At 41.4% G+C, this 25,669-nt stretch overlaps 1 protein-coding gene across 3 annotated transcripts in view; it reads right to left on the minus strand.

Moving 5' to 3' along the window:
- Window positions 1–25,669, minus strand: part of KIF15 (kinesin family member 15) — an 88,228-nt gene that overhangs the window by 18,955 nt on the left and 43,604 nt on the right. For all 3 annotated transcript variants that reach the window (XR_009214596.1, XM_032161848.2, XM_032161847.2), the window contains exons 17-26: window positions 22,505–22,702; window positions 21,276–21,383; window positions 20,429–20,534; window positions 18,555–18,720; window positions 9,182–9,332; window positions 8,898–8,983; window positions 7,835–7,904; window positions 7,067–7,153; window positions 5,662–5,766; window positions 4,717–4,839 (exon numbers count right to left, since the gene is read on the minus strand). Coding sequence is in view for 2 of the 3 variants with exons in the window: in XM_032161848.2 (XP_032017739.1) it covers window positions 4,717–4,839; window positions 5,662–5,766; window positions 7,067–7,153; window positions 7,835–7,904; window positions 8,898–8,983; window positions 9,182–9,332; window positions 18,555–18,720; window positions 20,429–20,534; window positions 21,276–21,383; window positions 22,505–22,702 (1,200 nt within the window). In the remaining variant the exon portion in view is untranslated. The remainder of the gene's footprint in view (window positions 1–4,716; window positions 4,840–5,661; window positions 5,767–7,066; window positions 7,154–7,834; window positions 7,905–8,897; window positions 8,984–9,181; window positions 9,333–18,554; window positions 18,721–20,428; window positions 20,535–21,275; window positions 21,384–22,504; window positions 22,703–25,669) is intronic.

Raw genomic sequence — 25,669 nt, forward strand, 5'->3', positions numbered from 1 at the left:
AAGAAAGCAAGGAAGGAAGGAAGAGCTTTTAGGTAAACAGGCATGAGTTTTCATTATTTACCTACTCCCACTCAAATAGCGAGATTTCCTTTTTACTTTGTCAATAGTCAGTATGAAACTGAATTTTTAGCCCATCATCTTATACTTTATAGGGGACCCTAGGTTGTGGCTTCTGTGTACTAACTTTTCAATTGGCTTGCTAAAACTATTTCCAGCTGACACATATTGAGCAGTTACAAGGAGCCAGACACAGTTCTAAGCACTTTCCATGTATTACCTCAGTTCATCTTTACAACACCTTATGCCAGTGGCCCCCAGCCCCCAGGCCACAGACTGGTATCAGTCTGCGGCTTGTTAGGAACTGGCTGCACAGCAGAAGGAAAGCAAGCGCGGCTTCATCTGTATTACAGCTGTTCCCCATCGCTCACATTATTGCCTGAGCTCCGCCTCCTGTCAAATCAGTGGCAGCATTAGATTCTCACAGAAGCATGAACTCTATTGCAAACTGCGTGCCAGGGATCTCGTTTGGGCACTCCTTGTGAGAATCTAATGCCTGATGATCTGTCACTATTTCCCATCACCCCTGGATAGGACCATCTAGTTGCAGGAAAACAAGCTCAGGGCTCCCACTGATTCCACATTATGGTGAGTTGTACAATTATTTTATTATATATTACAATGTAAATATAATAATAGAAATAAAGTACACAGTAAATGTAATGTGCTTGAATCATCCAGAAACCAGCCCCCCTCACCCTCCTGGTCTAAGGAAAAATTGTCTTCCACTAAACTGGTCCCTGGTGCCAAAAAGGCTGAGGACCACTGCCTTATGCAGTAGGACGTACTGTTATCTCTACAGATATGGCAAATGAAGTACAGGGAGAAATTTAACTTCACCAAGGTCACACAGCTAGAATTCCAACTCCATAATCTGTGCTCTTAATAACTTGTTACTATTCTACCCTTACTTTCCTTTTATTCTAATTTTTGTTGTCTACTTTAATCTTTTTTTTTTTTTTTTTTTGAGATGGAGTCTCGATCTGTCGCCCATGCTAGAGTGCAGTGGCATGATCTCAGCTTGCTGCAACCTCTGCCTCCTGGATTCAAACCATTTTCCTGCCTTGGCCTCCTGAATAGCTGGGATTACAGGCACGCACCACCACACCCGGCTAATTTTTGTAGTTTTAGTAGGGATGGGGTTTCGCCATGTTGGCCAGGCTGGTCTGGAACTCCTGACCTCAAGTGATCCACCCGCCTCGGCCTCCCAAAATGCTGGGATTACAGGTGTGAGCCACCACATCTGGCCTATTTTAATCTTATATCTTATGTGTGTTAGTAGCTTCAAATCCTTTCTGCAATGTAGCAAGATATAAATACAAATTACTGGGAATAGCCATCTTGGATATCTACCCCATGGGTCCTTACAATTCAAACCTGGTATGTATAAAATGCATCTCATTAACTTTCCATGGGCCTCTATTCTTTCCATCTGAAATGTGCACAGAACCATTCAGTCCTCCAGGCTAGAAAGCTTGGTGCCCACTCTGACTGCTTCTTCCCTTCATGGTACATATCCAGCTGGACACCAACAACTGTCACCTGTAGCTCTGAAACACTTCCCAACTCTATCTCACCCTCTATCCCCACTAGCATTTCTTGGCTCAGACCTCATGACCTTCTGCCTGGGTTCAATGTCTATGCAGTTTTGGTTTCCTAAAAGATACAAATGATGTTCCTCAAGACACTTCACTACACAGGCTCAGTCTGCCTCCACTTCACTGCCAGCACCTTGTGTTGGCCACCCTGACTGCTTGCTGTGCTTGGTACACTCCACACACACGTTCACACTGCCAAGCTTCCCTCTCTGGCAAAGTTGTGTACAAATACTCTCTCTACTGAGGAGGTCTTTAGAATTTCCCCTGGCAGAATTACTCCCCTCCCTCCCTTTTCTGTGCCCCCAGGTTATTACATCATATTACACATATCTCTTAAGCTAGAATGCATGCTTTGATGTAAGTAACAGTGTTTTTCAATCATCTTTCCATTCCCAAATGCCAGGCCGGGTACAGGTTGTATAGTAGGTGGATTCAATATTTGTTGAATTTGTTTCACGGGTAGCATAGGTTAGCCAAAACCCCTTTATTTCTAAAGCAAATACAGAACAGTTTATACAATAGGTTATCATCTGTGTGGGAAAAAAGTAAGGCTAAAAGTATATAGCATTGCTTAAAATATCTCTTGAAAGTTACACAAGAAACTAATAACATGGGGGTAGCTGAGGAATAGGAAGGGCTGGAAGAAAATCCATATTGGTCCTAGCTTATATACTAATTTTTTTTTTTAATTTTTTTTTGCACACAAAACAATAAACATTTTCTAAAAATACACACAAACAAAAAGATGTGTTATCAAACATATTAGGAAGGTTGCACATGGGATGACGGGGAATAGAAATGGGGAGTGAGAATTAAAGAAAATAAATGAGAGAGGGACTTTATATGGATCAATGATAATAACTCAATCCTCTATTTGACAAAGAAGAAGGAGAAGGAAGAGGAAGAAAAAGAAAGTGGGATAAAGGATCAGAAAGGGAGGAAAATAGAAAAAATTAGAGTATGACTCCAGGGTAGACCTGTTTTGTTGTCGCTGGGTTGGTTGGTTGGTTTGTCTGTTGTATTTTTCATATGTTTCGCCATGTTGGCCAGGCTGGTCTCGAACTCCTAGCCCCAAGTGATCAACCCGCCTCAGCCTCCCAGAGTGCTGGGACTACAGGCGTGAGCCACCACGTCCAGCCCCCACATTGCTTCTGGCCTCCATGGTAGACCTCCCAGACGGGGCGGTCGGGCAGAGGCGCTCCCCACATCCCAGACGGGGCAGCCGGGCAGAGGCACTCCTCACTTTCCAGACGGGGCGGCCGGGCAGAGATGCTCCTCACTTCTTCCCAGACGGGGCGGCCGGGCAGAGGCGCTCCTCACTTCTTCCCAGACGGGGTGCCCGGGCAGACGTGCTCCTCACTTCCCAGACGATGAGTGGCCGGGCAGAGGCGCTCCTCACTTCCCAGACGATGGGTGGCTGGGCAGAGGCGCTCCTCACTTCCCAGACGGGGCAGCCGGGCAGAGGCGCTCCTCACTTCTTCCCAGACAGGGCGCCCGGGCAGAGGCGCTCCTCACTTCTTCCCAGACGGGGCGGCCGGGCAGAGGCGCTCCTCACTTCTTCCCAGACGGGGCGGCCGGGCAGAGGCGCTCCTCACTTCTTCCCAGACAGGGCGGCCGGGCAGAGGCGCTCCTCACTTCCCAAATGATGGGTGGCCGGGCAGAGGGCCTCACTTCCCAGACGGGGCGGCTGGGCCCAGAGGGCCGGGAGAGGGTCCTCATTCCCCAGACGTGGGGGCCGGGCAGGGCACTCCTCATTCCAGATGTCCTCACTTCTTCCCAGACGGGGTGGCCGGGCAGAGGCACTCCTCACTTCCCAGACGGGGCAGCCGGACAGAGGCGCTCCTCACTTCCCAGACGGGGCGGCTGGGCAGAGGCGCTCCTCACTTCCCAGATGATGGGTGGCCAGGCAGAGGCGCTCCTCACTTCCCAGACAGGGCGGCCGGGCAGAGACGCTCCCCACCTCCCAGACTGGGCGGCGGCCAGGCAGAGGCTGCAATCCCAGCACCCTGGGAGGCCAAGGCAGGCGGCTGGGAGGTGGAGGCTGCAGCGAGCCAAGACCACGCCACCGCACTCCAGCCCGGGCAACACCGAGCACCGAGTGAGCGAGACTCTGTCTGCAGTCCCAGCACCTCGGGAAGCCGAGGCGGGCAGAGCACCCGGGGTCAGGAGCTGGAGACCAGCCTGGCCAACATGGCGAAACCGCGCCTCCAGCCAAAGGAGAAAAAGCAGGCAGCGGTGGTGGCGCGCGCCGGCAATCCCAGGCAGCCCGCAGGGCGGGGCAGGAGAATCACGGGAGCCAGAGGCAGGGAGTCTGCAGCGAGCCGACTAGATTCCAGCCTGGGCCACAGAGGGAAGAAAAGAAAAGAAAAGAAAAGAGGGAAGGAAGGAAGGAAGGAAGGAGGTAGGGAGGGAGGTAGGGAGGGAGGGGGAAGAATGAAGATGTACTGCTTAATTTTTAAAAAGATAAATTTGCATCAACAAAAACAAAAATAAAACTTATCTTCGCTAAAATGCAAAAGACAACCCTGAAATCAGCCTGTTTAAACAGCCCTTTTCTGCTGTCTGCTACTACCACTGCATCCAATTAAATGCGGTTTCCATTCTGCTCCCCTTATAGGGGTCAGTTATAGGAAGTTAACGTGGTGTCAGCAAAAATGATGGAAAATAGATCAGCTAGATAAAATATAATACTTTTGGTGAAATTATTATACATAATTATTTGTATTATTATACACTATACAATAATACATTAGTAGTATACAAATACTATCTCCTCAAAGGAGACAGTATATGTATAAGACTGCCAGAGGAGGAAGCTTGGCAGCGTGAACGTGGGTGGAGTATCTCAGGCACAGCAAGCAGTCAGGGTGGCAGCATGAAGTGCAGGCAGTAAGGTAGAGGTAGAGTGAGCCTGTGTAGTGAAGTGTCTTGAGGAACATCAGCTGTATAAGAATTATTTCTTTAAAAATCCTGTATTTATTCATTAATAACTTCCACACACAAATACAGATATTGACAAGTAATAGGGCAAACAAAGAAGCTGTGATGCCTTAATACCTACCTCTATGTCCTCAGAAAGTATTCTCAGCCTAAGGGTTTCTTTCAGATCCAGAATATCCACTTCCTGCTTCTTGATCAACACTCTGCTCTCTTCTCTGTCAACCAAAGCAGAGTTGTATTTGCACTGTAGAAAAGAAAGTCATGCTGTAAGAGCCATTTTATTACCTGTTTCTAGATTAAAATAACAAGAATGAGTCTGGGTTCCAAGGTGATGACAACACAAGATAATTCAATAAATACTTGCTGACTGAAGGAATAGAAGAATAAGTGCATGAATGGTGAAGAGAAATGGAAAAGTCCTCTAAGTATCAGTGAAAAAAACATTGGGCTTGTCATCTACTGCCTTCAGAAATAAACATGGAGTGTGGCAAGCTCCCTGTAGAGCAGAGGAGTGAGGAGGAATGACAAAAGCCTTCGCCTTGACCCAGAGGAGAAAAGCATCAACATTGAACTCAGATACATGCTGACAAAATAAGTAGTTAACTTTAGGAAATGATATTATGTCCAACATTGGGGAAACAAACTCACTTTCTAAATTATTAATGTCTCTGAACTTAACTACAATGTGCTACTGTGTTACTTTTTCCTCAAAGCCACTAAAAAACACCACATTTGCCTTAACTGTTACGGCCAGCAACCAGCCTGTTTCTTATCCAGTTTATACCGGCATTCCCAAAGAGTGCACAGAGAACATTGTCCCAGATGAGTGAAACCTGAGAAACACTGCAGCCTACATTATCTCCCAGAGATACATACTACACACTTCCATAATAATGACTCTGCAAGTCCTACAAACACACAAACCTGTTGAGCTTTAGTTAACTAGAATTTCCAAACTTATTTGACCACAGAATCTTTTTTTCTGGTAGAGCATCTGTTAAACTCTTGAAAAGTCTGTGAAATGTCTCATGCTCAAATTTAACATCTTGTTGGTGACCGAACTTACATTTATGTCCTTCAGTTCTTGTTTCAGGGTGTCTATAGTTTCTGTTTTCTCACAGACCGATGTTCTTAGCTCCTGGATCTGGTTCATGAGGTCAGCTACAACTTTCTGATGAGGACAGAAATAATATCTTCATACCCAATGACATTAAGGAGAAGAAAATTTTTAAATGGTAAATCACTTATCTTTCCTAATGGCAATATGTCAATTTTATTTTAGTAAAAGATCGTATGTCACATTAGTATCAATTTATATATATATAATATATATACATATATGTAATACACACACACACACACACACACACACACACACACACATATATATACATATATTTTTGTTTTCTGAGACGGAGTCTCGCTGTGTCGCCCAGGCTGGAGTGCAGTGGCGCGATCTCGGCTCACTGCAAGCTCCGCCTCCCAGGTTCACACCATTCTCCTGCCTCAGCCTCCCAAGTAGCTGGGACTACAGGCGCCTGCCACCATGCCCAGCTAGTTTTTTGTATTTTTAGTAGAGACGGGGTTTCACTGTGTTAGCCAGGATGGTCTCGATCTTCTGACCTCGTGATCTGCCCGCCACAGCCTCCCAAAGTGCTGGGATTACAGACATGAGCCACTGCGCCTGGCATCAATTTATATTTTAATGGCGTTATAATTTTTTTTTTTTTTTTGAGACAGAGTTTCGCTCTTGTTGCCCAGACTGGAGTGCAATGGTGTGATCTTGGCTCACCGCAACCTCCGCCTCCTGGGTTCAATCAATTCTCCTGCCTCAGCCTCCCGAGTAGCTAGGATTACAGGCATGTGCCACCACACCTGGCTAATTTTGTAATTTCAGTAGAGATGGGGTTTCTCCATGTTGGTCAGGCTCGTCTCGAACTCCTGACCTCAGGTGATCCACCTGCCTTGGCCTCCCAAAGTGCTGGAATTACAGGCATGAGCCACTGTGCCCAGTCTATAATATTTCATTTAATCATTTGTTTTGGTTTTATGAATGTATATGAGCTAGACGTAGAAGAATTTTATATCTAATTTTAAACTTGGACATATATACTATTTTTATTATTCTAGTTAAAGTCAACACCAGGGATTTGAAAATTTGTATCATGGGACTTAGAGTCAACAAGAAAGGGTCACACTAATATCAACATCCTAGTTAAAAGGGTAGGATGCATTTTAGAAACACTGCCATCCAAAGTGACAGTAGTTTGTACTTGAAGTTACATGGCAAATTAAGTGGAAGACCTCATTCTCCAGCAACCTTGGAGGATGAACAAGGCTTAACTGCATACAGAAATATTCATACTATCTATTGGTCACCCTGGAGGTGCCAGAAGAGGTAGGAGAACAAAATGTTAAACTAGCATTTATAAGAAAATGCACAGAGAGATGTAGCTTCAAACTCTACCAACCTTATCGGAATCTCTAGACTTTTCCAAGAAACTGATCACTTTTTCAGTAGCAAGCAAGCTCTCTTCTAGTTTCTGTACTTTTGCCATCTATAGTGAAAAAGAAATATTTTTAGAAGAATAATTAAATCACAAAGTTAACCACATACACAGATAAACAAGTTGAAAGCAGCTTTTCATATTATAGAGTCTACGCTAGGAGTAATACTTGAAAATGATAAATCAGGTTGAAAGACAGTGATTTTGTGCTACCAGGAGACTACCAACAAATTATTATTGTAACCCTCTGGGAGTTAGAAAAACAAGAGTTGAAAAACAATAGGCCAGGCACGGTGGCTCATGCCTGTAATCCCAGCACTTTGGGAGGCCAAGGTGGGTGGATCACTTGAGCTCAGGAGTTCGATCCTGGGCAACATGGTGAAACCCCATCTCTATAAAAAGTACAAAAATTTAGCCACGCATAGTAGTGCATGCCCATAGTCCCAGCTACTTGAGAGGCTGAGGTGGGAAAATCACCTGAGCTTGGGAAGTCAAGGCTACAGTGAGCCATCACTGTGCCGCTGCACTGCAGCCTGGGTGACAGAGTGAGAAACTGTCTTAAAAAAAGAAGAAAATAATAAAATTAAAAATAATAGAACCAGCCCCAAATTCCATTTCTTTCTTACTAATTTCCAACATCTGGAAGCTGAAATCATTATAATAAGCCTTTTAGGTATCAGGAATAAAAGTTATAAACTTCAAATTCTAGAGTTAGAGTAACAGGAAATTTACCTGCTGCTCACACTTGGCCATCTCTTTCTGTTTCTCCTGACGTACAGCCTCAAGAACTTTTAAGATTTCTCTGGAAGAGAATAATTATCTTTTACCCCTGACTTCATTCAATGAAAACAGGAACTGAATCTGTTAGTACAGAAGAGATTAAGTGCAAATGAACTTTGTTAGGCGCACCCTTGGTGTCAGGCATTACCTTCCAGTGGGGATCAGAAATTTGAACCCATTTCTTCAACAATTATTCAATGAGAACCCATTTTTGTGCCATGACTGTTTTTCCTCAGAGTGTTTAGTACTCCTAAATATAACATATATCATATAGTATTTGTTTATTACCTGTCTCCTTGTGCTAGAAGTTAAAATCCATGAGGACAGGGATGTTTTGTTCACTGTTTCACTTCTAAATGTTCTGGCATTCACCAGATCAGTGCCTGGCTTGTTGGATATCAATAAATGTTTGAATAAATGAGTAAATGTCAATTGCTTGTCTCTCAACTGGATGTAAGCTCTACGTTCACCACTGTATACCAGGGCCTAGAAGAAAATCAACCTCATAGGAAGAACTCCATAAGTACCTACTGAATAAACAAATTCTTCTCATTAGAGTGACTCTCAGCCTAGTGAGTGAGGCCCAAAGATTCACTGAGATTACCAAAGAGAGGAACCTGGAAAGAGGGAAGAAATATGGCAGCGTTCCTGTTAGGGGACATTCCTGGTAGAAAAAGATTTGTAGACACAGAAATAAAAATCTGTCTCCTCCTTCCAATAATAAAGAGTTAGAAGTCATCTTATTATATATTTGCTGTGATTTATTTACAGAGGCCCTGAGTTCTGATTACCACCAATTGCTATTCATTTAAAAGTACTATAGCTAGTTGTTACATGTTTTGAAAAATTAAGTTTCTCCACATAGCCGTTTATACAAATGAACCTGCTGTTGCTTTTGGAATGCTTTAAAAAAATAACTCTTTACAGGATATTGGCAATAAAAAAAAAACAAGATTAAGAATGTGGTGATAAATAATATTCTAGTATACTAGTAGAAAATATAAATAGCACTCACTTAGAACTGTTTTCTTTATCTTCTTCAAACTGTAATGATAATTTGTTATTGCGTTCTTTTTCTGCCTCAAGAAGCTCCATCAAATTCTAAAAGACAACATTAGATTTTAAGTAACTGTTACTAGTAATGAATAGTCAACGAACATGTCAAGTACCTTCTACATGGCAGGCACTGTGGGCAAGTATAGCAAAGAAGGAGGAAAGGACAGTCCTTGTCCTGCACTCAAAAGGACAGTCACAGATGGAGGACAAATTCACCAATTACCAACTCCCTTCTTAACATACGTTCAGATCAGATTTCAGAGTTTCATTTTCTTTTTTGCAGTTTTGGAGGTTTCTTGAAAGTTGGTCAATCTCAAATTTCATTATTTCTTGTAAGTTGTCATAGGAATCCTGTAGGCAGACTTTGCTCTCAAGCAGCTTTTCGTTTTCTAACCTTTATAAGGAAAACATTTTAAAAATGGTGAATAAACATTTAATGTATTTCTATTAATCAGATCATCTGCAGTTCAATTTATCCCATCTGCAGCCCATTCCCAACTCACATAAGCCTCGAGTGATATAAGGCTCCTTATGGACCTGTGTGAAATGTCCATGATGCACAAACATGTGAGACACACTGGACCACAGAGTAGTTTGGTAGGAACAGAAAAGACAAGTAGGAGCATTAGCTTGCAGGCATCACTTCCTCATTCTCTCTCCATGGCTTCAACCAGACATGCTTAATTGATGAGCAATTTATAGTGATTAGACTCATTTAGGGGTTTCCAGACCTAACGCTCACGTAAGCCAGGTACTGGCTGTTAATTTCCAAGTTTTATTGATAGCTCAACTCCAACTATTCATACATCTTCTCAGCTCTAGGAACATTAAGATGACAATGTGACTTTGATTTAAGCAAGAGAGAAAATGTTTTTGGAAGGTAATTACTGCTTTTTTTTTGTTTTCATCCTCTTATTTCCCTCCTGAGTAAGCTGTAGCACCTTCAAGAATCCAGAGCTCAGCCAAGGACTACCACACAATCAATCTGACCTCTGGATCATCCAAAGCAGATGTCCTAGCTTATGTACAGAAGGTTATTTTATACGGAATATCTGCTGTACTAACTTAAAGCAGAGCAGAAGCAGCAAATCATAAAGTGGTATAAATCAGTTGCTAAAGATAGATACATGGGCAATAGATGGTAGGGAAGGGGAACGTATTTACGTATTTATGGCATAAACTATATAGATATAGATACATAAAGTAGACAAAATAATTCAAGAAACACATAGCAGTGTCATGCTGTTTAATTCACAGGCCTTAACAACCATTGAAGGCCACAGTGGAATACAAGCAGCCCAGTAAATGATGTACTTAAATTGGAGACACTGAGAAGGTTAAATTGTGTTCAGTGTATTTAAAAAGCTAGGAAGAGACTGGGCACAGTGGCTCATGCCTCTAATCCCAGCACTTTGGGAAGCTGAGGTGGGTGGACTGCTTGAGCTCAGGGGTTTGAAAACAGCCTGGGCAACATGGTGAAACTCTGTCTCTACAAAAAATACAAAAATTAGCTGGGTGCACTGGCATGTGCCTGTAGTCCCAGCTATGTGGGGAGCTGAGGTGGGAGGACAGCTTGTGCCCGGGATATCGAGGCTGCAGTAAGCCGTGTTTATGCCACTGCGCTCCAGCCTGGGTGACAAAGTGAGACACTGTCTCAAAAACAAACAAACCTAAGAAGTATTTAATGATGAAAATAGAATTTAAGTACGTAGCAAAATATAGTGGATTCTTAACATTTTTTGATGTAGTTCAACTGTGACATATAAACATTAGGAAATTAAGATCCCATGAGATTAGTGACCTCAAAAGAAATTATACAAAATAGTTTGAGGTGAGGCCAAGATTATTAGATCCAGTGATTCAGAAGTTAAAACAAATGCTAAGGGTAAGAGAAGGCAACAGTGCACCTGTGATAAGTTATCAATAAATTATCTATTTTGTTTAACTAATTTGAGTTGGGTTATACCACTTGCACTTCAAGTAGATTACAGGCCAATCAGACAGCTAGATAAGTGGACTTGGTGCTGGGGAAATGGGACAGGGTGGTGGAGGCTGTGCTGACCCAGACAGCACATTCTGTCTCTAAAGAGAAAGGAGTGAGTTTTGCAGCAACTGATGGCTGCCATGCAGGGATGTGGGCCTAGTGGTACCAAATAGTATGACTTTGCTAGAGAATGCTGAAATATAGATTTTTATAAGAAAACACTCAATTTTTAAAATGCTATGTTCATTTATTTTTCTTTAGCCACTGGGCAGGCCTAAGAAAAATGTATATGAATTAGGCAAGATGGCTAAATAGGAAGACGTGCAGTCTGCAGCTCCCAGTGGGATCGATGCAGAAGATGGGTGATTTTTACATTTCCAACTGAGGTACCTGGTTCATCTCATTGGGACTGGTTGGACAGTGGGTGCAGACCACGGAGGGCAAGCCGATGCAGGGCGGGCGTCGCCTCACCCAGGAAGCACAAGGGGTCGGGGAATTTCCCTTTCCTAGCCAAGGGAAGCCGTGACAGACTGTACCTGGAAAAATGGGACACTCTCGCCCTAAGACTGAGCTTTTCCAATGGTCTTATCAAATGGCACACCAGGAGATTATATCCCGCACCTAGCTCGGTGGGTCCCATGCCCACGGAGCCTCGCTCACTGCTAGCACAGCAGTCTGAGATCGACCTGTGAGGCAGGAGCCTGGCAGGAGGAGGGCCATCCACCATTGCTGAGGCTTGAGTAGGTAAACAAAGCGGCCTGGAAGCTTGAACTGGGTGGAGCCCACTACAGCTCAGCAAGGCCAGCTGTCTCTATAGATTCCACCTCTGGGGGCAGAGCATAGCTGAGCAAAAGGCAGCAGAAACTTCTGCAGACTTAAATGTCTCTGTCTGACAGCTCTGAAGAGTACAGCGGTTCTCCCAACACGGTGTCTGACAGCTCTGAAGAGTACAGCGGTTCTCCCAACATGGTGTTTGAGCACTGAGAATGGACAGACTGCCTCCTCAAGTGGGTCCCTGATCCCTGTGTAGCCTAACTGGGATACACCTCCCAGTAGGGGCCGACTGACACCTCATACAGGTGGGTGCCCCTCTGGGACGAAGCTTCCAGAGGAAGGATCAGACAGCAATATTTGCTGTTCTGCAGCCTCCGCTGGTGACACCAAGGCAAACAGGGTCTGGAGTGGACCTCCAGCAAACGCCAACAGAGCTGTAGCTGAGGGACCTGACTGTTAGAAGGAAAACTAACAAACAGAAAGGAATAGCATCAACATCAACAAAAAGGGCATCCACACCAAAACCCCATCTGTAGGTCACCAACATCAAAGACCAAAGGTAGATAAAACCACAAAGATGGGGAGAAACCACAGAAGCTGAAAATTCTAAAAACCAGAGCACCTCTTCTCATCCAAAGGATTGCAGCTCCTCGCCAGCAATGAATGGAACAAAGCTGGATGGAGAATGACTTTGACGAGTTGACAGAAGTAGGCTTCAGAAGGTCGGTAATAACAAACTTCTCCAAGCTAAAGGACCATGCTCAAACCCATTGCAAGGAAGCTAAAAACCTCGAAAAAAGATTAGACAAATGGCTAACTAGAATAAACAGTGTAGCGAAGACCTTAAATGAACTGATGGGGCTGAAAACCATGGCACGAGAACTTCGTGACACATGCACAAGCTTCAATAGTCGATTTGATCAAGTGGAAGAAAGGGTATCATTGATTGAAGATCAAATTAATGAAATAAAGCAAGAAGAGAAGTTTAGAGAAAAAAGAGTAAAAAGAAATGAACAAAGCCTCCAAGAAACATAGGACTATGTGAAAAGACCAAATCTACATTTGATTGGTGTACCTGAAAGTGATGGGGAGAATGGAACCAAGTTGGAAAACACTCTTCAGGATATTATCCAAGAGAACTTCCCCAACCTAGCAAGGCAGGCCAACATTCAAATTCAGGAAATACAGAGAACACCACAAATACACTCCTCGAGAAGAGCAACCCCAAGACACATAATTGTCAGATTCACCAAGGTTGAAATGAAGGAAAAAATGTTAAGGGCAGCCAGAGTGAAAGGTCGGGTTACCCACAAAGGGAAGCCCAAAGACTAACAGCGGATCTCTCAGCAGAAACTCACAAGCCAGAAGAGAGTGGGGGACCAATATTCAACATTCTTAAAGAAAGAATTTTCAACTCAGAATTTCATATCCAGCCAAAGTAAGCTTCAAAAGTGAAGGAGAAATAAAATGCTTTACAGACAAGCAAATGCTGAGAGATTTTGTCACCATCAGGCCTGCCTTACAAGAGCTCCTGAAGAAAGCACTAAAAAGGGAAAGGAACAACCAGTACCAGCCACTGCAAAAACATGCCAAATTGTAAAGACCATCGATGCTAGGAAGAAACTGCATAGACTAACGAGCAAAATAACCAGCTAACATCATAATGACAAGATCAAATTCACACATAACAATATTAACCTTAAATGTAAATGGGCTAAATGCCCCAATTAAAAGACACCAACTGGCAAATTTGATAGTCAAGACCCATTGGTGTGCTGTATTCAGGAGACCCATCTGACATGCAGAGACACACATAGGTTCAAAATAAAGGGATGGAGGAAGATCTACCAAGCAAATGGAAAGCAAAAAAAAGCAGGGACTGCAATCCTAGTCTCTGATAATACTGACTTTAAACCAACAAAGATCAAAAGAGACAAAGGAGGCCATTACATAATGATAAAGGGATCAATTCAACAAAAAGAGCTAACTATCCTAAATATATATGCACCCAATACAGGAGCACCCAGATTCATAAAGCAAGTCCTTAGAGACCTACAAAGAGACTTAGACTCCCACACAATAATAATGGGAGAGTTTAACACCCCACTGTCAATATTAAACAGATCAACGAGACAGAAGGTTAACAAGGATATCCAGGACTTGAACTCAGCTCTGCACCAAGTGGACCTAATAGACATCTACAGAACTCTCTACCCCAAAATCAACAGAATATACATTCTTCTCAGCACCACATCACACTTATTCCAAAATTGACCACATAGTTAAAAGTAAAGCACTCCTCAGCAAATGTGAAAGAATAGAAATCACAACAAACTGTCTCTCAGACCACAGTGCAATAAATTAGATCTCAGGATTAAGAGACTCACTCAAAACTGCACCACTACATGGAAACTGAACAACCTGCTCCTGAATGACTACTGGGTAAATAACGAAATGAAGGCAGAAATAAAGATGTTCTTTGAAATCAATGAGAACAAAGATACAATGTACCAGAATCTCTGGGACACATTCAAAGCAGCGTGTAGAGGGAAATTCATAGCACTAAATGCCCACAAGAGAAAGCAGGAAAGATCTAAAATCGACACCCTAACATCACGATTAAAAGAACTAGAGAAGCAAGAGCAAACAAACAAAAGCTAGCAGAAGGCAAGAAATAACTAAGATCAGAGCAGAACTGAAGGAGATAGAGACACAAAAAACCCTTCAGAAAATTAATGAATCCAGGAGCTGGTTTTTTGAAAAGATCAACAAAATTGGTAAGACTGCTAGAAAGACAAAGAAGAAAAGAGAGAAGGATCAAATAGATGCAATAAAAAATGATAAAGGGGATATCACCACCGATCCGACAGAAATACAAACTACACCTCTACGCAAATAAACTAGAAAATCTAGAAGAAATGGATGAATTCCTGGACACATACACCCTCCCAAGACTAAACCAGGAAGAAGCTGAATCTCTGAATACACCAATAACAGGCTCTGAAATTGAGGCATTAATTAACAGCCTACCAACCAAAAAAAGTCTAGGACCAGACGGATTCACAGCCGAATTCTACCAGAGGTACAAAGAGAAGCTGGTACCATTCCTTCTGAAACTATTCCAATCAATAGAAAAAGAGGGAATCCTCCCTAACTCATTTTATAAGGCCAGCATCATCCTGATACCAAAGCCTGGCAGAGACACAACAAAAACAGAGAATTTTAGACCAATATCCCTGATGAACATCGATGCAAGAATCCTCAATAAAATACTGGCAAACTGAATCCAGCAGCACATCAAAAATCTTATCCACCACAATCAAGTCAGCTGTATCTATGGTGTGCAAGGCTGGTTCAACATACGCAAATCAATAAACGTAATCCATCACATAAACAGAACCAATGACAAAAACCACATGATTATCTCAATAGATGCAGAAAAGGCCTTTGACGAAATTCAACAGCCCTTCATGATAAAAACTCTAAATAAACTAGATATTGATGGAACATATTTCAAAATAATAAGAGCTATTTATGACAAACCCACAGCCAATATCATACTGAATAGACAAAAACCGGAAGCATTCCCTCTGAAAACTGGCACAAGACAGGGATGCCCTCTCTTAGCACTCCTCTTCAATATAGTGTTGGAAGTTCTGGCCAGGGCAATCAGGCAAGAGAAAGAAATAAAGTGTATTCAATTAGGAAAAGGGGAAGTCAAATTGTCCCTGTTTGCAGATGACATGATTGTATATTTAGAAAACCCCATCATCTCAGCCCAAAATCTCCTTAAGCTGATAAGCAACTTCAGCAAAGTCTCAGGATACAAAATCAATGTGCAAAAATCACAAGCATTCCTATACACCAATAACAGACAAACAAGAGAGCCAAATTATTAGTGAACTCCCATTCACAACTGCTACAAAGAGAAAAAAATACCTAGGAATCCAACTTACAAGGGATGTGAAGGACCTCTTCAGGGAGAACTACAAACCACTGCTCAACAAAATAAAAGAGGACACAAACAAATGGAAGAACATTCCATGCTCATGGATAGGAAGAATCAATATCGTGAAAATGGCCATACTGCCCAAGGTAATTTTATAGATTCAATGCCATCCCCATCAAGCTACCAATGACTTTTTTAACAGAATTGGAAAAAACTACTTTAAAGTTCATATGTAACCAAAAAACAGCCCGCATTGCCAAGACAATCCTAAGCCAAAATAACAAAGCTGGAGGCATCACGTGAGCTACCTGACTTTAAACTATACTACAAGGCTACAGTAACCAAAACAGCGTTGTACTGGTACCAAAACAGAGAGATAGACCAATGGAACAGAACATAGGACTCAGAAATAATACCACACATCTACAACCATCTGATCTTTGACAAACCTGACAAAAACAAGAAATGGGGAAAGGGTTTCCTGTTTAATAAATGGTGCTGGGAAAACTGGCTAGCCATATGTAGAAAGCTGAAACTGGATCCCTTCCTTACACTTTATACAAAAATTAATTCAAGATGGATTAAAGACTTAAATGTTAGACCTAAAACCATAAAAACCCTAGAAGAAAACCTAGGCAATACCATTCAGGACATAGGCATGGGCAAAGACTTCATGACTAAAACACCAAAAGCAATGGCAACAAAAGCCAAAATAGACAAATGGGATCTAATTAAACTAAAGAGCCTCTGCACAGGAAAAGAAATGACCATCAGAGTGAACAGGCAACCTACAGAATGGGAGAAAATTTTTGCAATCTACCCATCTGACAAAGGGCTAATATCCAGAATCTACAAAGAACTTACACAAATTTACAAGAAAAAAACAAACAACCCCATCAAAAAGTGGGCAAAGGATACGAACACACACTTCTCAAAAAAAGACATTTATGCAGCCAACAGACCCATGAAAAAAATGCTCATCATCACTGGTCATCAGATAAATGCAAATCAAAACCACAATGAGATACCATCTCAGACCAGTTAGAATGGCAATCATTAAAGTCAGGGAACAACAGATGCTGGAGAGGATGTGGAGAAATAGGAATGCTTTTACACTGTTGGTGGGAGCGTAAATTAGTTCAACCATCGTGGAAGACAGTGTGGCTATTCCTCAAGGATCTAGAACTAGAAATACCATTTGGCCCACCAATCCCATTACTGGGTATATACCCAAAGGATTATAAATCATGCTACTATAAAGACACATGCACACCTATGTTTATTGTGGCACTATTCACAATAGCAAAGACTTGGAACCAACCCAAATGTCCATCAATGATAGACCTGATTAAGAAAATGTGGCACATATACACCATGGAATACTATGCAGCCATAAAAAAATGATGAGTTCATGTCCTTTGCAGGGACATGGATGAAGGTGGGAACCATCATTCTCAGCAAACTGTCACAAGGACAGAACACCAAACACCACATGTTCTCACTCATAGGTGGGAACTGAACAATGAGAACACCTAGACACAGGGCGGGGAACATCACACACCGGGGCCTGTCAAGGGGTGGGGGGCTGAGGGAGGGATAGCATTAGGAGAAATACCTAATGTAAATGACGAGTTAATGGGTGCAGCAAAGCAACATGGCACATGTATACCTATGTAACAAACCTGCACGTTGTGCACATGTACCCCAGAACTTAAAGTAAAATTTAAAAAAATTTAAAAAAAGGAGGAAGAAGCAGCAGATAAATATGGGATTTTGCCTAAAACTCAAGCTATTCAACATTCAGTGAGATAGAGATATGGCAAGGAAAGGTTACAAATGTCATCACTTTTTCTTTTATGAAACTATTGTCAGTATTTCACAGTATTTCATTAGTAATAATTATGCATTTTTTCATTTTACAAATAGAAATGAATCTTTTAATAAAAAAAACAAGAAAAATGTATGTATAGGTGGCTCTGGCCTGCAGATCTCAAGTTTTCTTCCTCTCTTTAGATTTCTGGTTGTATATCCAAAAAACACCCAACAGCTACAGATTTTAATCTTTGTAACATCTACAAAAATTAAACTCAAGGCTGCCTATTAGTAGCTTTTCCAGAGCAAACAGTTACATTCACATCACATTCATAGTATAACATTCATGTCCATTATTAAATTATGGCTATAGACACAGGAGACATTATCAAAAAGTGTTATGTTATACAAAAGGTTGAAATTAGCAAGAAGAAAAAAAGAAACAGTAAATAACAAAGAATAAACTATCTACATGTGAGATTACATTTGTTTCAAGATATCAGCACTTGACTAATCAGCCAGCCTTTGTAGAGTTAGTGTGCACAGCAGTGAAGACTGTTGTTTTGGTTTACCTTACGCTGACTGTCCTTTCTTCTAGTAAGAGCGCACCTTTCCCTCCAGAGCAGGCACATTACTCTATGTCGGGCCAGTGCCATCTCAAACCTAGTAAAGTGACTGGTCCAAAGGTGAGCAGATGACTCAAGCAAAACCAATTCAGATTTTCTCTGGGATAATACATGGCTGTTGGGAGAGGGAATTTCTTTACAAGGGTTTTTATGCTGGGAACCAAAATATGGAGCTGTGTGAGGCAATCTGTTCCTTGTCATATAGAAGAAGGACCTCAATAATAGGAGGGAATAAGAGCGACCCATAGAACAGAGCAGAGCTGAGATAGAACACTGACAATATTGTTTGAGACTCAGACTAGTTTGTTCCTGAAACCAAAATCACCTCTGGGGCTTCCCAATATTGGAGCCAATAAATTATCTTTTTTATTTGTTTAACTGCTTTGAGTTGGGTTTATAACACTTCCAACTTCAAACAGTTGTAGGTTACAGCCAATCAGGCAACTTGAAACCATAAGAGAACAACTCTACCTGAGATTATCTAATTGAAGCTGTACATGCATGTGTCTTTCGGAAAGTTTGTTGAATTCCTTCTCCTGACTCGTTTTGAATGAACTATATTCCAATTTCACTGAAGAAAGCTCCTTGTCAGCTGAATGAAGGACTACTCGCAGGTCATGTACCTCACTTTTCAAAACTAAAAAACAAAGAAAACATACCCTCAATAGGTTTCTTAAAGCAGACAAATAAATCTGATAGGTACTATTCCCACAATTAGCAAAATCAAGTCGAAGAGACTATTTTAAGGAAAAATGTTGAAGAATTAAGTGGCAGGTACCTAGCAGCACTGAGATTTCTGTTTTCTTCCTCTCCTTTGCACATGGTTTTTGGTAAATTTCTACTGAAATAGAAAGAGTTAACATCTGTCCCTGACTTACAGGTCACTTGACTTTGCTAGATTTCTCCTGTAAAATGTGCTTTAAAACTCGTAATATAAGGGCAGGCACAGTGGCTCATGCCTATAATCCCAGCACTTTGTGAGGCTGAGGCAGGCGAAATGCTTGAGGTCAGGAGTTCGAGACCAGACTGAGCAACATAGCAAAATCCTCTCTCTACCAAAAATACAAAAAATTAGCTGGGTGTGGTGGTGAGCACCTGTGGTCCCAGCTACTCAGAAAGCTGAGGTGGGAGGATCGCTTGAGCCTGGGAGGTGGAGGTTACAGTGAGCCAAGATCGCACCCACTGCACTCCAGCCTGGGTGACAAAGTGAGACTCTGTCTCAAAACAAACAAACAAAACTCTTAATATTTAAAATAAAAAAAATTAAAAGATGTAACATACTTTAAGTGAGCTCATCTTAGTTATTGAAAATCCCTTGGAAATTTGCCTAAACTTTCCAACATGGGTTAACTACTTCCGGTCTTCTAAGACAACTACAACTGCAAATAGTATTAGTTAACTTTTTGGTTCCAAGAAAATAGAATGGCTATCTCTTTTTGTTTTAGCTTTATTACAAACCACTGCAAATACTTTAATGAAGGGAAAAATAAAGTGAAAAAATTGGGAATCAAATTATATTCCCACATCTACAAACATATACAAATATATAACCTACGCTTTGTTAATATTAAAACATTCATGAATTCAAGACACTTCATTTTCAAAGCAACTTATTTAAAACTTTAAGCAGGCTGGGCGCGGTGGCTCACGCCTGTAATACTTTGAGAGGCCGAGGTGGGCGGATCACCTGAGGTCAGGAGTTCGTGACCAGCCTGGCCAATGTGGCGAAACCGCGTCTCTACTAAAATTAGCCGGGCTTGGTGGCACACGCCTATAATCCCAGCTACTTGGGAAGAGACAGGAGAACTGCTTGAACCCAGGAGCTAGAGGTTGCAGTGAGCCGCCGAGATCCCGCCACTGCGCTCCAGCCTGGGTGACAGAGCAAGACTCCACCTCAAAAAAAAAAAGAAAAGAAAAAAAACAACCAGAGAAAAAAAAATTAGCCAGGCATGGTAATGCACTCCTCTAATCCCAGCTACTACTCAGGAGGCTGAGGTGGGGAATTGCTTGAACTCAGGAGGTGGAGGTTGCAGTGAGCCAAGATCATGCCACTGGACTCCTGCCTGGGTGACAAAGCGAGAGTCTGTGTCAAAAACAAACAAACAAAAAACTTTAAGCGAACATTTGTATCGTTTGTTTGTGGGCAATGATAGAGAAATTTACCTTTTATGATATATTACTGTTACTTACCACTGCATGCAAACTGCAGTCTGGTTATCAAACAACAAACAACAACAACAAAGCAACCATCCAAAAACATAGGAACAGCATTTATTAATAAAAGTAAAAAGATATTGAGTTACAGTATTCCTTCAAGTCACAAAGCTTCTGATAGAATAACTTACATTCATTTTTAGTTTGAGTCTCTTGAAGCTGCTTTTCAAGCACATTCAACTGTGAGAGAAGCTCTTCCTGCTGTTTGGTCCAATCAATTCTTTCTGATGAGAAAAGCTTTGGGAAAAAAGATAAATTTACTGGAAAAGGAATACTGGCATGCTAAGACGCACTCCAAATCATTAACCTGTTTCTTTTTTTTTTTTTTTGAGACAGAGTCTTGCTCTGTCACCCAGGCTGGAGTGCAGTGACGCGACCTCAGCTCACTTCAACCTCCGCCTCCTCGGTTCAAGTGATTCTCCTGCCTCAGCCTCCTGAGTAGCTGTGACTACAGACCCACGCCACCCACGACGGGCTTTCACCATGTTGGCCAGGCTAGTCTTGATCTCTTGACCTCAGATGACCAACCTGCCTTGGCCTCCCAAAGTGCTGGGATTATAGGTGTTAGTCACCGTGCCTGGCCTCATTAACCTGTTCCTGTTTTTAAAGTCTAGTTTTAACGTCTCTGACAAGAAGAAAATTGGCTGTCCCCATGAACTACAATAAAGATGATTAACAACTATGAAGCCATGGACAGTCCATCTTAGTTTCTTCTAAACACATAGCAAGGGATCCATTTGCATTATTGACTAAGTCAGCCAGGTACAGACTATGCATGCCTGTCTCATTATTAGAGCAGCATGCTAAGTAACAAGGTAGAGAATACAGCTCAAATAAGCCTTCACTAAGGCCATGTGACAACATTTTCTTTCTGTTTCATACATACTCAAGGATGTTTGAGGATCCTTGAGGATGTTTCCTCAAGGAAACATTTGATGGTACTTCATACATTTTCTGAGGCTGTGCTCTTGGTCTCACCTCCTGCATTTGGGTAGAATGATGTTCCAGTTTGTCAACATGCTGCTGAAGCTTTAGGTTTTTATGCTCTTCTTCATCCAATTTGGCTTGAAGAGCACTCACTTGTTCCTGCAACACAAAAACTTCAGTCATCAAAATTTATTTTAATGGAATTCTCAGACATTCCACCATTTCTTCTACATTAAAGAGACAACAAAACAAAACAAAATGAATTCAAAACCTCATATGAACAAAGGTATCAAAGGCCTGTTTGGAGCCAGAAAACAACATCAAAAGGTTATATACTAAACGATTGCTAATGTTTCAGATTTACACTTGTGGTCCATTAAAGTAGACACTTTGAAATACAAAGGAAAGAAGTGATTAAAATTAAAATCCTGGATTAAATGATAGAGCCATCTTGAGACTTCTAAGAAGCTTCCTCAGGGCTGCAAGCGGTTACCTCCATGGCCTGGAAAGGACAAAATACTGGGGTTTGGGGTGGTCTGGCCCACTCCATGTTTTACTGGACATTTAAAAAAAATTAACAAACCATAAAAATTCTGGAATAATCAAATTTCACATTATTTCAAATATACTAAAAGCTGTCTAAAATTTGATCTATAATAAGATTCTTCTAACTTTCTTTTTTTTGAGACAGAGTTTCGCTCTTGCTGCCCAGGCTGGGGTACAGTGGCACGATCTCGGCTCACTGCAACCTCTGCCTCCCGGGTTCAAGCAATTCTCCTGCCTCAGCCTCCCGAGTAGCTGGGATTACAGGCGCCCACCACCACACCCGGCTAATTTTGTCTATTTAGTAGAGACGAGGTTTCACCATGTTGGTCAGGCTAGTCTCAAACTCTTGATCTCACATGAAATGCCTGCCTCGGCCTCCCAAAGTGTTGGGATTACAGGCGTGAGCCACCGCGCCTGGCCTCTTTTAACTTTCTTTAGCAGATACAGCACTTTGCTATATAAACCAGTTCTGGAACTTGGAGCTAGCGGCCAACTGGTCATTTTATATACTAGAGAACCAAAGCCCATGGAGAATGACTTGCTAAAGATTGTAGAGACAAAAAGCAAGAGTGGGCTGATTTCCAATCTAGGAATGATTATAAACCCACACTTAAAAAGATATGATATTAATACTAAGCACTTTTGAACACTGTAACTTACAGGGAATTAAAATAACAAAGCAAATGTATTTAAATGGATGTCCAGTTATTTATTTTTCTAGAACAAAACATTACCTGCACTGTTCTAAGCTCTTCAGAAATGGCCTCAAAAGCTTGTTCATTCATCTCAGGTGGAACTGGCTCATTTAATATATCATTATCTAATATGCTAGAATTCTGAGTGTATAGAGAGCCAAAGCTTCCCATTTCAGGGCTTAATTTTGGTACTGGTCGGGAACGAAGTTGGTAGGCCTTGGTTGGTGTAGTTATAATCTGCAGCAAAAAATCATTACGGAAAACATTAGCACATATTTAAAAAGGGCATATTTAATAATTTTGTGAATAGAGAGGATAAAATTGAAATACTATTCATGAAAAGAAAGGAAAAAGTGTCCTTGAGACACAGTACAAAAATGTCCAAGTGGAAATAAATTTATCAATTCAATGCAGTCCCAAGCAAAATTCTAATACAATTTTTAAAAATAAATTTAATGAGCTGGTATCTATTTTCATACAAAAAATAAATGTACAAGAAGAGACAAGACAATTAAAAAGAACAAGCCAGGCATGGTGGTTCATGGCTATAATCCCAACACAGTGGGAGGCTGAGAAGGGGAGGATCACTTGAGGCCGGGAGTCTAAGACCAGGCTGGGCAACATAGTGAGATCCTGTCTCTACCAAAAAAAAATCATTTTAATTAGCTGGGCATGGTGTCCCGGGCCTGTAGTCCCAGCTACTTGGGAAGCTGAGGCAGGAGGATCTCCAGAGCCCAGGTGTTCTAGGTTGCAGTGAGCTATTATCACACCATTGCACTCCAGCCTGAGTGACAGACTGAGACCCTGTCTCTCAAAAAAATAAAAATAAAAAGAACAAATTAGGGAGACTTCCCCATCTGATATAAAAATACATAGGGGTATGGGAGTATGGTCATTAAAATAGTACATTACATTACAGTACATTATATTAAAACAGTACATTAGCTTATGTACATTCAAATAGAACACTGGGAGGAAATACAAAGTCCAGAAATAGAATTACTATTATTTTTTGAGACAGAGTCTTGTTCTGTTGCCCAGGCTGGAGTGCAGTGGTGTAATCTTGGCTCACCACAACCTCTGCCTCCCAGGTTCAAGCGATTCTCCTGCCTCAGCCTCCCAAGTAGCTGAGACTAGAGGCACACAGCACCACGCCTGGCTAATTTTTGTATTTTTAGTAGAGATGGGGTTTCACCATGTTGGCCAGGCTGGTCTCCAACTCCTGGCCTCAAGTGATCTGCCCACTTTGGCCTCCCAAAGTGCTAGAATTACAGGCGTGAGCTACCACACCCAGCCCAGAAATAGAATAATTTTTCTGTGGAAATTTTAGGTATCAGGAGTAGTTGAGACCAAAGGTGCACGCCACCATGCCTGGCTAATTTAATTTTTTTTTTTTTTTTTTGCAGAGGTAGGGTCTTACTATGTTGCCCAGGCTGGTCTTGAACTCCTAGACTCAAGCAATCCTCCCGCTTCTGCCTCCCCAAGTGTTAAGATTACAGGTGTGAGCCACTGTGCCTAGCTGTATTTTTTTTTTTTTAAGTTAAATCCCTTTCTCATACCATTCAAAAGAAAAACAGTGGATACACAAACACCTCAATGTAAAGCAAAATTAAGGGCAAAAAAGTCATAAAGATAAAAGGTCAATAAACCTGGCTACATCAAAAATATTAAACTTCTATATAACAAAAGCATCACATGCAAAGATGAAAGACAAGCAACATGATGGAGGAATATATTGGCAATATACCTAACAAACAAATGCTTATTACATAAAAACAAAATCTGAAGAAAAATATTAAAAAAATAGTTTTTCTCTTTCTTTTCAGGGAATAGAATATACAAATGGACATGAACATATGAAAAGATATTTGAAATTAGAGAAATGAGAATTAAAACCTTGACAGCAAGATCTCATTTTTTACCCATCAGATGGTCAAACATTAACAAGCCTGACAATGCCAGTTCCTGCAGACAGTGCTGGGAAAGGAGTGCATCTATGCATCTATCCTGCAGGAACAGGGCACTGGAAGGGAGCTTCAGCTTGACTCACTCAAATGCTAAGACATCCTAAAATGACCACTTCTCCTTTAATGGAATCCACCCCCAGAGAATGCATGCACTGGAAACCATCTACTTAAGCCATAGAAACCTAGGGTTAAAATGAGGTAGGTACCAGTTAATATGGAAAGATCCAAGGCATATCCCTCAAGGGGATATCCCTCATGGTGCTTCGAGCTCTATAATTCAAGCTCTATAATTCTTCTGTCCATCAAGGGAGATGCCTTGGATCTTTCCACAATGACTGGTATGAGGCTCATATCCTTTGAGCCTCACGTTAACTGGTATGAGGCTCATATTCCTTGAGCCTCATATCCAGTTAGATACCAGTTAATGTGGAAAGATCTAAGGCATATCCCTGAGTTAACAAAAGCATATTGTGGAATAACATATGAAGAATGACTTTAAAAAAAAAAAAAAGCAAAACAATAAATAATCTAGGAAACAACTCTGTGTGTTTTCTCAGTCTGTATATATTAACAGTACAAAAATGCTAAGAAAAAGGATTAAACTACCTCCAGGGATTGGGGGGACAAAGGATTAGATTAAATCCAGATTGGAAGTGATGCTGAAAACGAATTTTAACTTTAACTTGAAATATGTATCTTCTTTTAAACAAAGAGAATGTATTCATATAGTAGTTGTCCAACTAAAATAACAACAAACGCTCTGAATTGCTATGCCACTCCTGGCAAACCTTCTAATCCTCTGAGTCCTGTTTGCTCAGTCATAAAAGGGAGAAGTAGGACTAGAATGCCATGGTGCTTCAAGCTCTATAATTCTATTGTGCTAAGGGGCTACAGACACAGAATTATAAAACATTTGGCAGTATTCTGCAAGTATTTTTCAATAATTTCTTGCAAAAACTTCAAAGATCACTTTTTTAAAAAGCAACAGTAAAAAAAAATTCTGGTCAGGCATGGTGGCTCACACCTGTAATCCTAGTGCTCTGGGAGGCTGAGGCTCCAAGAGGATCGCTTGAAGCCAGGAGTTCAAGGCTGCAGTGAGCCATGATCATGCCACTGCACTCCAGCCTGAGTGACAGAGCAAGACCCTGTCTCTAAAACACAAAACCAAAAATAAATAAATAAATCAAAATTTAAAAATAATTTTTTTTTTTTTTTTAAGAGAGTCTCACTGTGTCGC

The sequence above is a fragment of the Hylobates moloch genome, unplaced genomic scaffold (assembly GCF_009828535.3).
Source record: "Hylobates moloch isolate HMO894 unplaced genomic scaffold, HMol_V3 SCAFFOLD_8, whole genome shotgun sequence".
Lineage (NCBI taxonomy): Eukaryota > Metazoa > Chordata > Mammalia > Primates > Hylobatidae > Hylobates > Hylobates moloch.